The sequence below is a fragment of the Sturnira hondurensis genome, unplaced genomic scaffold, assembly GCF_014824575.4.
Source record: "Sturnira hondurensis isolate 20B ecotype Veracruz unplaced genomic scaffold, ASM1482457v3 Scaffold0001020, whole genome shotgun sequence".
In the NCBI taxonomy this organism is placed as follows: domain Eukaryota; kingdom Metazoa; phylum Chordata; class Mammalia; order Chiroptera; family Phyllostomidae; genus Sturnira; species Sturnira hondurensis.
In genome coordinates, this window is record NW_028073651.1 from 770198 (window position 1) to 783177 (window position 12980).

Sequence of the window (12980 nt, forward strand, 5' to 3'; positions counted from 1 at the left end):
ATCCTGTTAACATTTAAGTCAAAGCACATCCCTCTTCCTGTGGTTCCCATTCATCTCAGAGTAAAAGGCAAAGTCCTCACCAGGACTTCATTTATCTTATTTTATTAATTTATTTTTAGAGAGAGGGGAAGGGAAGGAGAAAGAGAGAGAGAAACATCAATGTGTGGTTGCCTCTCGTTATCCCCAAATAGGTACCTGGCCCGAAATCCAGGCATGTGTCCTGACTGGGAGTCGAACCAGTGACCTTTTGGTCCCAGGCCCGCGCTTGGTCCACTGAGCAGCACCAGCGAGGGCCCTACCAGGACTTTAGTAGCCCTGAAAGATGGGCCTCTGTCCCCTGGCCAGTCTCGCCTCCCATTCTTGTAACTCTTGTCTGCTCCAGTCACACCATTGTACTTATTGTGCCTCAAAATTCAGGCACTCTGTCATCCCGGGGCTTTGCACTCACTGTTCCTTCTGCCTCCAGCACTCTCGCCCGCCCGGACAGCCACTGAGCTGACCCCCCTCAGCTCCTTCATGTCTTTGTTCAAAAGCCAACATCTCAGCAAGCCCTTCCCTGACCTCATGCAGATCAGACTCCATGTCATCTTCTGTCCCTTCCTTCCAAACCTTATTTTGATTTGCTTATTTACTGCGAGCCCCATGATGGTGGCACCTGGGCTGTCTTAGTCACCCGCCGTGTCCCCAGCCCCGGTCAGCACAGGGCACGTTGTAGGTACAAATGGATCTGTGACTGAATCTTGGTCCCGAGTCCCCTTCCCCAGCCTGCCCTGCTCACCCCTCCTCCAACCAGCCTGCCGTGATTGCTCTTCACTTGGGTTTGGACATTCTCCCCCTTCTTCCTCCGTCCTGACTTGGAGAATGCTATTTATCTAAAACACTCAGAATTGCTCTGTCTTGCTCGATGTCCCCTGTAAGATGGGGGGTTCCCAAGAACAAAAGTGATCACTCCACACTCAGTGAATTTCTCCTTCCACCTGCCCTTTGAGTCATTCTCCTTTACCGTCTTGCTGGAAATAATCCGAACTTTTCTTTCTTTTTGGCTTTACCTTCTAGAAATTTAACTTACTGGCCCCCTCCTCCAGGAAGCCCTCCCTGCCCCCCAGACTAGGTCAGATGTTCTTTCGGGTTCCCCCAGACCCTGGCTTGTCCTGGCTGAGCCCTGCCCACTCTGGGTCATCACTGTCCAGGGACAGATCCGTCGTCCCCATTGGAGTGGGAGCCTGTGAGGACAGGACCAGGTCTCTTATTCGTCACCACTGTGTCACTAACACTGTCCATACAGGGCACAGTTCAGTTGAATTTTTAAGGGGTCACGGTAGAGGATGACAGTTGACCAGAAACACACTGACCTTACCGTTTTCCTGTTTTCTTATATTCTTATGAAGAGTAACACAGCCTTATTTACATACAATTTGTATACACCAGACCAAGAAGGCAGGGAGTGTAGAACCAGATTTAGAGGGGGTTTTGGGGGAGCAGTGTTCTGCTTAATCCGAGGTTCACTGTGGCGGTGGCAGCATCTTCAGCTGCACCTGGTCCTCCTGGAAGGGTGGAGCTGCCACCCAGCCGGCGGCAATGGCCTTGGCCATGCTGCTCCTCTTGGAAGTGAGTGGGGTCTCCAGGGTGATGGAGGCATTGGCCATCTCCTGGGGCTTGTCGCTGGCCAGGAAGTGGAGCAGATTGTGCAGGGCCTTGGCCACGTCGCCGCGAGCGCCCTCGTTGACCAGGCAGTAGAGGATAGGGTCGGCCACGCAGTTGAGACTGGTGAAGGCCAGCGAGCTGTGGTACGCGGCGAAGACACGCTCCTCGAAGCCGCAGTCCCAGGGGCGGCCCAGGTAGACGGCGCTGCGGGAGAGCAGGAGCACGTGGTAGGGCGCAAAGCACACCAGCACGATAGCGATGAGGCTGAGGGCCAGCCGCTTGATCTTGGCCTTCTCCTGGCGCTCGGTGGACACACTGCCCCGCACGGCCCGCAGGATCCCGCGGTAGGACAGCAGCATGAGCGCCCACGGAAACAGGAAGCCCACGAAGACGCGGTAGAGGTTCATCCAGGCCACCCAGCCCTCCATGGGGAACTTCTCGAAGCAGAACGTGTGGTTGTAGCGATCGCGGAAGAGCTCATCGTGGAACAGGGGCGCCGAGTTGGCGCCCAGCTCTGTGGCCCAGACCACGGAGCTCACGGCCACGGCCGTCTTGACCCGGCGCAGGCGGGTGAACCGCAGTGGGTGCGCCACGGCCAGGTAGCGGTCCACTGAGATGCAGCACAGGAAGGCGATGCTGATGTAGATGTTGGTGTAGAAGATGAACCCGAAGAGCTTGCAGGAGCCGGGGCCGTGGATCCAGTTGTCGTGGTGCAGGAAGTAGTCGACCCACAGCGGCAGCGTGCAGATGTACAGCAGGTCGGCGATGCTGAGGTTCATCAGGTACACGCCCAGCTCGTTGCGCTGGCGCACCTGGCGGTAGGCGGCCCACAGAGCCAGGCAGTTGGTGGGCAGCCCCACGGCGATGACGAAGATGTAGAGGGAAGGCGGGAAGAGGTGGTCCATGCGCGAGTCCACGTGACAGCCCTCCCAGGTTCGGTTGCCCATTCTCGGCACTGGGGCTTTCAGGCGCTTCCCATGGCCCGCGGGGGCTGGGGGGCCACGGGGGCCGGGAGGCCATCGGGGCCCCTGAGCCCCCTCCTTGGAGGCTCAGGGGGACATGGTGGTTGCCAGGCCTCGGGGAAGAGATGAGGTTGACCGTGAATCTTGGGCCAGGCTGGACAGGAAGGGGTGGAGCTTGAGAGGGAAAAGTTGGAGGAAGGATACAATTAGCACAGGAGGGAGGTTTGGAGAATGGTGGGAGGAACGAAGAGCTTCCTCAGGCAGGTGTGTATAGACCCGATCAGAAATTCAATGAGGGCCCTGGCTGGTGTAGCTCAGTGGATTAAGCAAGGGCCTGCGAAGCAAAGGGTTGCCAGTTCGATTTTCAGTCAGAGCTCATGCCTGGGTTGCAGGCCAGGTCCCCAGTAGGGGACACATGAGAGGCAACCACACATTGATGTTTCTCCCCCACTCTCCTTCGCTCCCCTCTCTAAATTTATTAAAATATTTCCCTGGCTGGTGTAGCTCAGTGGGTTGAGCGCGGGCCTGCGAACCAGAGGATAGCGGTTCGATTCCCAGTCAGGGCACATTTCAGGGGAGTTCCCGGCAGGGGCCAGTTCCCAGTAGGGGATGCACGAGAAGCAACCATACATGGATGTTTCTCTTCCTCTCTCCTTCCCTTCTCCTCTAAAGATAAATAAATAAAATATTTAAAAAATATATTTAAAAAAGAAGGGAGTGATGGGGTAACACAAAAACTGGCCTATGCTACCGGCAGGAAATATTCAGGGTAGTGTTGAGACAGGACAGGCTACTCTTAAGGGGGTGGACCAGGCAATGGGGTGGGGGTGGCTGCTAGCATTTCCTGGGACCTCCGTAAGAAATGAAGTAACAAGTAAGGTGACCAGTGGTGACCAGTGAAGATGAAGTAACAAGTAAGGTGACCAGTGGTGACCAGTGAAGATGAAGTAACAAGGAAGGTGACCAGTGGTGACCAGTGAAGAGAAGAAGATGGAAAAGGAGGTGTTGGGGGGAGGGTGGGGTGGGGGCGGCAGGGAGGAAGGATTCAGTCTTCAGTTTCAGGAATGTGGAAAGGGTTTTTAAGAAACAGGAAGGAACCCTGGCTGGTGTAGCTCAGTGGATTGAAGAGCAGGCTGAGAACCAAAGGGTCGCCGGTTCGATTCCCAGTCAGGGCACACACCTTGGCTGCNATGAAGTAACAAGTAAGGTGACCAGTGGTGACCAGTGAAGATGAAGTAACAAGTAAGGTGACCAGTGGTGACCAGTGAAGAGAAGAAGATGGAAACGGAGGTGTTGGGGGGAGGGTGGGGTGGGGGCGGCAGGGAGGAAGGATTCAGTCTTCAGTCTCAGGAATGTGGAAAGGGTTTTTAAGAAACAGGAAGGAACCCTGGCTGGTGTAGCTCAGTGGATTGAAGAGCAGGCTGAGAACCAAAGGGTCGCCGGTTCGATTCCCAGTCAGGGCACACACCTTGGCTGCAGGCCAGGCAACCACACACTGATGCCACATGAGAGGCAACCACACGCTGATGTTTCTCTCCCACTCTTTCTCCTTCCCTTCTCCTCTCTCTAAAAATAAATAAATAAATTTTTTGAAAAGAAAAAGAAGAAACAGGAAGGAGGTGAGTAAGGGCTGGATCAGGGGATGGAGGGGGCAGTTTGAAGGGGGGAGGGGAAGGCTCAGGCTTGGTCCTGTGGAGCGGTTGAGATGAGGGGGGCCCCCCTCACAGTTCAGAGCTGACTTTTCGGTTCCTGTGGGGAGAGAGGACTCAGTGAGGGGGTCAGGGCCTTAGGCCCCACCCCTTCTCCCACACTGTTCACCCTTATTCCTATAGTCTGCCTCATTGAGCCCCATTCCAGACAACGGGCCTCTGAAAACACAGATTTGAAGTGCCAGATATCCTTTCCCCTAATAGATGTTAAAATAACAACCCAATTTAGATTTTAGAACTTTCTTCCAGAAACCACATAAAACTGGCATAATGGTATTGTGCTTTGGGAAATGCTGGGCTAGGTTAATGCTGCCGTGTTACGGGCACTCCCCCCAAGGACCAACAGCAAGGCAGAGACCCAACAAGAACAGGACCTGGAACCGGGACCAGCCTCCCACTCCTGACGCAGGGTACCCCATTCTTAATGATAGCGATGATAACAGCTAAAGCTCACGAGTCCCAGTACATAGCAAACTCTGTTTGAAGCACTTTTATGGGTATTACTTCATTGAAATGTCAAGAACCCCATGAGGAAAGTGCTGTGTGTTCCCCCTATTTGACAAACTGAGGCCCACAGCAGTTCCGAGACCTGTCCAAGGTCCTGATGACCGGAGAGGGGCAATCTCGGCTCTCGCCCCTTGTGCTGCAGCCTGTGCTTCGGTTTCCACTCGGAAAAAGCTGGGCAGAGAGGCCCTGGGCTGACAGCGGGGCTGGGAACCGTAGCGGCAGAGGGCAGGGAGAGCGGAGGCTGCTGAATTTGATCAAGGGCAGGGAGCGTGGCCAGCGCCTGCAGTCCCCTCCCTCAGGGACCACAGCCTTCTGTGCCTCCTTTCTGACTTTTCCCAAGTATGAACCTGGGGGCCCATCACCTCCTTAGTCCCGGGAAGACCTGCAAGCACAGCGCAAAGGGCAGTCACGGACCAAGCCCCTCACCATCAGAGAAGAAGAGCGAAGCCTCAGACAGAGGCATCTTCAGAAGCAGCTCCACCCAGGGGATTGTGCAAGGTTTGGTTTTATGGGCTTTAGGGAAAAAAAAAAAAGATCTTAACTGGAAACCCCGCAGAACACAAAGAAAAGGGAAAGCTGCTCTGTGCTCTAGATAGGGTGGCTCGGTTGGTGCATCATCCCATACACCAAATGGGTTCAGGTTCCATTCTGTGCCCTAGGCATGAGGTCAGGGCACATGCCTACGTTGTGGGTTCGATCCCTAGTCAGGGCACATACAGAAGGCAACCAATCGATGTTTCTCTCTTACATTCATTTCTCTCTCTCTCTCCTCACCTCCTCTCTCTCTAAAAATTAATAAAATATCCTCAGGTGAAGATTAAAAAGGGGGGGCCTGGCCGGTGTGGCTCAGTGGATTGAACACAGACTGTGAACCAAAGGGTCACAGGTTCGATTCCCAGTCAGGGCACAAGCCTGGGTTGCAGGCCAGTTCCCAGCAGGGGACTCATGAGAGGCAACCATACATTGATATTTCTCTCCTTCTCTCCTTCCCTTCCTCTCTAAAGATAAATAAATAAAATATTTTAAAATAAATAAATAAATAAAATCAATGGGCATGTCCTCAGGTGAGGATGAAGGGAAGGGGAGGGAAGGAAAAGAAAAGAAGAGAGAAGAGAAGAGAGGAGAAGAACTAGCTTCCCCCTTCACTTCCTCCGGGGATGCCCTTGCTACCCAGAGTCCCGCCCACCTCCACTCCCCCAGGGATCTTTCCTCACAGCACCTGTATCTTGTCTTTGTCTGTCTGGAGTGGAAGTTCCCGAAGGGCTGGGACCTTGTGTCGACTGCTGTAGTGTCCCCAGCATACAGTAGGTGATTAATGAATGACTGTAGACTGAAGGAACATGCATTGGGTACCCTATTCCCCAACACAGGCTCCCTCTCCCCTTCGCATGGCACCAGCCCCCCACATCAGGCTCAAATAAGCCCCTGGGGGACCCAGAGAAAGCGATGAGGGGCGGGCAGTGAAAAGGGCAGGATCCGTCTGCTAGAGAACTGACTTTGGAAGGCCCGGGCTGAGTCCTGCTTCAGAGGGAAGTCATGCCTTCTGCAGGCGGTGGGGGGGGGGGTCCTCAGCCCTCCTACTCCCCCACCCAGACTCTGAAGGGGCCTCCTGGACCCCGTGCAGATAGGACAGAGGGGGCTTGCTCCTGACAGTAATAGTGGGATCCAGTCCCTTCCCTGCTCCACCAAGTCACCCAAAACACCTGTCCCCAGCTCTCTGACCCCCAGTCCCCTCCCCTCTCTTGCCCTGTCTCCCCTTTCTTTTGTAACAGTGAAGGAATTACTTTTTTATTCCTCAGGAGCTTTGGGTCCTGCTTTATAAGGAGGGGAGGGGCACACTTTCATACCAGTCACATCACAGATAGGAAATCCTCTTCAATGTCCTCTGTACAATCTTGAGCTCTTGTTACTCCACAGGCTTTGGGCAGCTGAGACCAGAAACAAGTTTGTAGTGGGACGAAGTCCCGGAGGCTGGGATCTCCCTTTGCCCCACCCTCTGGAGACCACCTGGGTTTTGCTGAGGCTGAAGCAGACGCACAGGATGGAGAAAAATTTCTGGCCCCCAGAGGAAATATACTTCCCATTGCTAATTTCCTCAAGGGGGAACCAGCTGGACACTCACCCCTTCCCCCTCCCAACTCTCCTCCACAGACCACCTGCTTTAGGGGGTGCTGGGCGTCAGGGAGGAACCTCAGACAACCCTCCCTTCTCCCCCCGCCTTGCCACATCCGCCCACCATCGAGCCCCCAAAAGACAGCACAGGATGTCAGACTTGGAATTCCGCAGTGCAGCAGGCCCGTATGTGACCACGGTGGGGAGTGGGGTGGGAGGCAGGGTGCAAGGTTATTTCTGACCCCTCCCTGGTTCAGATGAGGGAACTGAGGCCCAGAGGGGCAAGGCAGTTCTCTCAGTCACATGAGGTGCCAAGACTGGGCAGATTTTTTTTAAAAAAATACAGATTTTATTTACTTTTAGAGATAGGGGAAGGGAGGGAGAGAGAGAGGGAGAGAAACGTCAGAGTGAGAAATATCCACGGGCCACCTCTTGCGCACGCCCTGACCCAGACAGAAACCAGCAACCCAGGCCCGTGCCCTGACCGGGAATTGAACCAGTGACCTTTTGCTTTGCGGAACCACAGTGACTAACGTCCAACCAACGGAGCCACACTGGTCAGGGTCCCGGCAAGTTTGTTCTTAACTGGAAGAACTTCCTTTCCCTGAATGCTTTCTCTCCACACTCCCTGCACCCTGGCGATTTTCCTTAAGTCTTTCCGATTTTCCTTAAGTCTTTCCGGGGTCTCAGCCCCTCTCGAGAATCTTCTGAAAGATACACGAACTTTCTCACCATAAAAGAAAGTCACTTGGAGTGTCCTGGGTGTCCCTACATCACCTGACTCCCTCACCGAGTTCCCCCCCTTCACTCCCAGGGTCAAGACCCTCTTTACTTGGCATCTAAGTTGCTCCCCTTAGTCGGGCATTGCTGGGGACTCGATCCCCAGATCTCATGGACCCCACAAGAAGCTCCATCTGTCTTAGAGGGCCCCCTATTTGGTCCCCGATGCCCACACCCCCAGAGGGACACGAAGAGCGAGAGTCCCAAGTGTAGGGTGATAGTCGGGGGACAAGACAGCTCGGTCAGACCTCAGGCCCCACTCAACCCCTCAGCTGCTCGGATCATATCCGTCTCTAGGTCCGCCTGTCACCCCTAAATCCAGCAAGGGTAAAGGACTGGGGTGGGGTTGAGAGGACTAGAAGAGAGGTGATGGAGCCCCCCACACTCCCACCACCCTCCCCTCCCAGATTCATCCTAGAAGCCAGCAGGCCACCGCTCCCCACTTCCCCCTCTGTCAGCTCTGGCTCCCCCACCCCACCCCGCTCGCTCGCAGCTCCCCTGGCAGCCCCAGGGGACCGGCCAGCTCCAGTCCTCTCATTAGGAGACGAAATGTGATCACCAAGTCTCGCTCCCCACCTGGTGCCCTGGTGGCAGGCGGAAGCCAGGGGACGGTCAGGCCAAGCTGACCGCCTCGCTGGATCTCAGCTCCCCCTTTCCTAGCTCCTGGGTCCCCATCTCCCCTAAAGCCCACTCCGCCAGGAAGGGGCACCAGGGTCCTGGACTCCACCGCTCTGATGATGTTCTATATTCCAGCGTCCCCAAATCCTCAGGTTCTACTGTTAGGCCAGTGCACAGTTCACCGTTCTATTATTGTAAGGACGTTCTAGAGCCTCTACCTTTGTTCTGTTCTATTATTATTACCACTGTGGCTTTCCATGTCCTCACCCAATAGCCCAGGAGGCTTGCCTTCCAAGACTCGAAAGTTCTATTGTTAGAACGCTCTATGATTTTTTAAAAACATTCTATGACTTTCATAATCTATTATTAAACTCTCGGTGATTATTATCTTTGCCAAGCAAAAACATGAACGCGTATTTCCCTGTTGTTTTTGTTAGAAATGAGAGCATGTTCTATGTAGGGTAAACCCCGCTTGCTTCCCCCCCTCGCCTATTCCATTTCTAACGTTCCAGCAGCCTGAAGTTCTAAGATTATACAGAATGCAGAATTCTGAGATACTAAGAATCACCAGGGGCAGAGGTGGGGAGCGCTCTAGGGAGCTGGGGGGAGTTTGGTGACCGCCTCCACCTAGTCCCTCAGTTCCCACCACCTGGGAAGGGGGGGGCGGTACTAGGAGCCCAGGCTGCCTCCTGCCCCTTGCTCAGGGGGCCTGGCCTCATCCCTCCCCACTGGCTCACAGCAGCTGAGTTGCTGAGTTATTATTTGTCTAGACACAAACCAAATTATAGTCCCTGTCCCCTGGGAGCAGTGGGCTTCATGGGGGTGTAGGGGGGTGGGTCAGGAGACAGAACCAGGCGGGAGTTAATCCCTGCCCCCCACTTTTCCTCCTCTCTCCCCTCCTTCGAGATTCCTCACCTTCCCCACAAACGGACTCTTGCCCCCCTCTCCCTGGCCACCACCATGGCTTCAGAAATATTTCCTCTTCTCTGCTTCCAAAGCGCTCCCAGCCGTTCCTACTCGCCCTGGCACTCTCCCCCTCCCTGGGTAGACCTCCTCCTCCCAAATTAATCCGACTTAGTGGCAGCCAAAGAAGCTGACTCTCTGGATTTGGGCTTCCGTGGAACCAGAGCCCCAACCCCCAACTGGCACTGACTCGCTGGGGGGACTTTTGCTCCTGGGCCTCAGTGTCCCCATCTGTAAAGTGGGTGCTTGGCCTAGATGTCTCTGAAAGCACTTTCGGGCCCACAGCACTGAACACTGGAAACGGCCACGATCCCAGCAGGAATCCTTTGGGTTGAAGGGCTTGACTACCTTAAGGACCTTTGACCTTCATTCTCAGTTCTCCCCTGGGATCACTCCCACATTCTGGGGCCTTCCATCCAAAGACCTCACATCCGAGGCTTCTGGATGATATGATTCTGAGTTTGGGAGCCGTCCTAAGTTTCTATCATCTCATCCTAGTGAGGACCCCCCCCCAGAAAGGAAAACCTCCTCACCCTCACCCCAAAGCTGAATTTGAGTCATTCGCAGAGACGAAGCTGGTGGGGGGCCCTCTTGGGGGGTTCAGGAGGAAAGTGGTGGGTGGTGGGTCCTGGGGGACGTTGGAGGGGGTGGCCCCCCATCATCTCCAGCTGTGCCTCCCAGTGAAACTCCCAGGGCACATCCTACCTAAGTGCACAAACACACCCTCAGACCGATGCCCCCCGGGGGTCCAGAGCTGCCCCTCAGCCTGCTTTGGAGGGCGGGGGCATCCAGTTCAAGGAGGGGGGAGGAGGTAGAGGCAGGAAGGAGTTAATGGTGACCCAGCCAAATCCTGGAGGGGAGGAAGTGTGAAAGGAAGTCCACCCCCCAGCCAGGAATTCCTGAAATTGGAGGGTGGGGTGGGTGCGACCTCAGGAGCAGTGGGGGGACTGTGTGAAAAGGGCGCTGGGGTCACAGTGTCACTCAGAGCTTACCTGCCCCAGGTAGCAACCCTGCTGTCCCCCACCCCCCTCCCAAGCAGCTCTTGGGCCCAGAGGGAAGCTCTGGGGACGGGAGAGGATTTGCAAGGAGATGCGGACGGGGTCTAAGACGCAGAGAAATAGGGAGAGACGGCGAGACCGGAAGGGAAAAGGCAAAGAGATGGAGGGAGACAGAAAGGCGTGGAGGTGGAGGTGGAGGCAGGGAGAGAGCCACGCAGACTCAGGGGCGGTCAAGAGACTGGTGGGCAGAGGCAGAGACAGAGACGGACGGAGAGAGACAGGCGGGGACACCACAGAGACCGCCACGGAGCCGCACCGGGACCAAGGGCGAGAGATGCACCCGGAGGGAGAGGGCGCGCGCGGGCACAGGGGCATCGGAGACAGAAGGACAGGTGGGCGGGGAGACAGATCCGGGACGAAATCCACCGTGGAGACGGAGGGAGAGCCAGCACCGGAGAGGGGCGGGGACCGGACGGCACGGGAGACCGAGGCAGGCGGCCTGGGGACGCAAAGCCCCCAGGGGCGCGGAGACCAGCGCGGACCTGGGAGGGGTAGGCTCCTACCTGCGCGCGGCGGCTGGACGGGGCGGGCGGCGGCGCTCCCGGCGGCTGCGAGGTCTCGGGCTCGACGGCGGCCCGGGGATCCAGCGGCGACTCCTCGCCGGCCCAGGCCCCGCCCCGGCCCGCCAGGCCCGCCCCCATTAACCCCTCCTTGGTCGCTCCCCCTTAACCCCTTTCAGTCTTCACCCCACTGAAGCCTCCCAGCGCCGGGGGAATCTCACCTGCGGGGGGACCCCCTGCCTTCCCACATCGGCCCTTCAAAGCCTGCAGTCAGGATGCCCCCGCCTCGTTCACCCCTTCGCCCAGCTCCCCCTCCGGCCCCGCACCTCCGACCCCCACTGGCTGTCCTTCAGCTGATCCAGTTCCTCCCTTCGGAGACCCCAAACCCGAGTCACTACCTTTCTGGTCGTTGCCTGCCCCCCACAAGGGAGACCACGTAGGGTTCTGTTCAGTCCCCACTCCCAGGGTCAGGGCCACCCCTGGAAAAAGTTCCGGGGCTTGAGGTCCCAGCCCCGCCTCTTGTCCAGACCTTAGGCTGGACGTGACCTCGCTGTGCCTCAGTTTCCTCTCCTGTCAGTATGGTCACAGCATAGCCCCTTTGTCACGGGGATGTCATCCCGAGGTGTCAGTATTGTCAAGTTTGTAAAACACACCCACGCCCCTTGCTCCCAGGTTCCCAATTCCTCCTTATTTTATTTTCTTTCCCCCACAGAACTGGTCGCCTTCGAATGTTCCACGTATGCCACTTATTTTTTCCTAATTCTCTGCCTCCCCCCCCCAGGAGGAGCGTCATTTGTCATTGTTGTGCCTGCTTTGTTGACCATTGTGTCTGTTGCCCAGAAGGCCACTGTGCACGGGATAGGTGGGCAGCGCGCAGTTTTCCGGGAGCAAGCACGTGAATGGTGAGGGCTCCGGACACACGTGCTTATTTGTGTTACCGTCGTTCCGACCTGATCATGAGAATTCACTCTTGGTCAGAGCACTGTGGACAGACCTGGTACGGAGCACGCAACAGTGGCCACTATGAGGTTTCCAAAATCCTACTTATTTATTTTTTAAAATAGAATGAATGCCCGGATCTTAAGTACAATGAGCTGTGACAAACAGATACAACCATGTGACTAAGCACCCAAAGCAAGGTGCTTTCATCTGGGGGATGAAAACATTTCCATCCCCCAGACCCTGGTGCGTTGCCCCCTTCCAGACAATACTCCGCATCGCCCCCGGAGGCAACACTGCGCTCTTTTTTTTTTTTTTCTAGATTAGCGGCGTTGCCTATTCTAGAACCTCATATAGATGGAGCGATACAGTTGTTTTTTTGTGTGTGTGGTAGCCGTTAGGGTCATTCGCTGTGTGACCTTGGACAAGTGACTACAGCTCTCTGAACCACGGTGCAGCTCTCCTCTCCTGGCTCTTGAGGACAACAGTAAGTTAACTACAGACCAAGGGACCTGCAACGCACACTGGAATGAAAACTTTCCCTTCTGCCCTCCCAGGGCGGGGGAAGGCCAGGGGCAGATCCGAGGAAGGTAGCGTGGAGGCTTTAGCCCCTCCCCGCACTGAACTCCACAGACACGTTCAGTTTCAGGACAAGCCCCACAGAGCCCTTCCGTCAGCCCCATGGCAGTCCCAAGCTCTTCCTAAAGAGAAATCCTGGGGCCCACTGGCGGGCGGGGGCTCCCCTTCTCTCCTGGGCTCACCCTAAGTCTCTGCTGCGATTCAGGCAGGGTCCCGGCAGGAAATAGGGGCCGCTCAGAGTTTTAAGTGGCAGCGCTTACGAAGGGACGTTTTAGGGGTGTGGGCTGGGTGAAGCACCCTGCAAAGTATGGAGTGGCACCACGTGACCGGCCACCCTTTGGGCAGAAAGCTGGGAGTTTGGAGGCGAGCACCCGGGGGCGGGGGCCCTAGGCACAGGAGCGCAGCCACTTGCAGAGCGCGGGGATCCAGAGAGCGTTGGAAAAGAAACACTGACCCCTCGCTCCTCCGAGCCTCGGGCTTCCCATCTGCGCCTCTGATCGGCAGAACCCAACCAGAAAGCAGAGGCCAAGGGACCTCCGAGGGTGGAGTCCGCACAAGGTAGCCTCCCAGAGCCCTGCGAAAATCTGAGTGGTCCTGGAAGGGGTGGGG

General features: G+C 56.1%; 1 protein-coding gene across 1 annotated transcript; it reads right to left on the minus strand.

Annotated features, from left to right (window-relative positions):
- Positions 1-213: 213 nt before the first annotated feature.
- GPR4 (G protein-coupled receptor 4) lies at positions 214-10946 on the minus strand. The gene is made up of 2 exons (XM_037058765.1): positions 10857-10946; positions 214-2780 (listed from the first exon to the last, which is right to left on the minus strand). The coding sequence occupies exon 2, from the start codon at positions 2589-2591 to the stop codon at positions 1503-1505; it is 1089 nt and encodes a 362-aa protein (XP_036914660.1). The 5' UTR covers positions 2592-2780; positions 10857-10946; the 3' UTR covers positions 214-1502.
- Positions 10947-12980: the final 2034 nt, after the last annotated feature.

What these genes read in the sequence shown, in the direction of transcription:
- GPR4 (XM_037058765.1), bottom strand. Translation starts at nt 2,591, where the DNA reads ATGGGCAACCGAACCTGGGAGGGCTGTCACGTGGACTCGCGCATGGAC.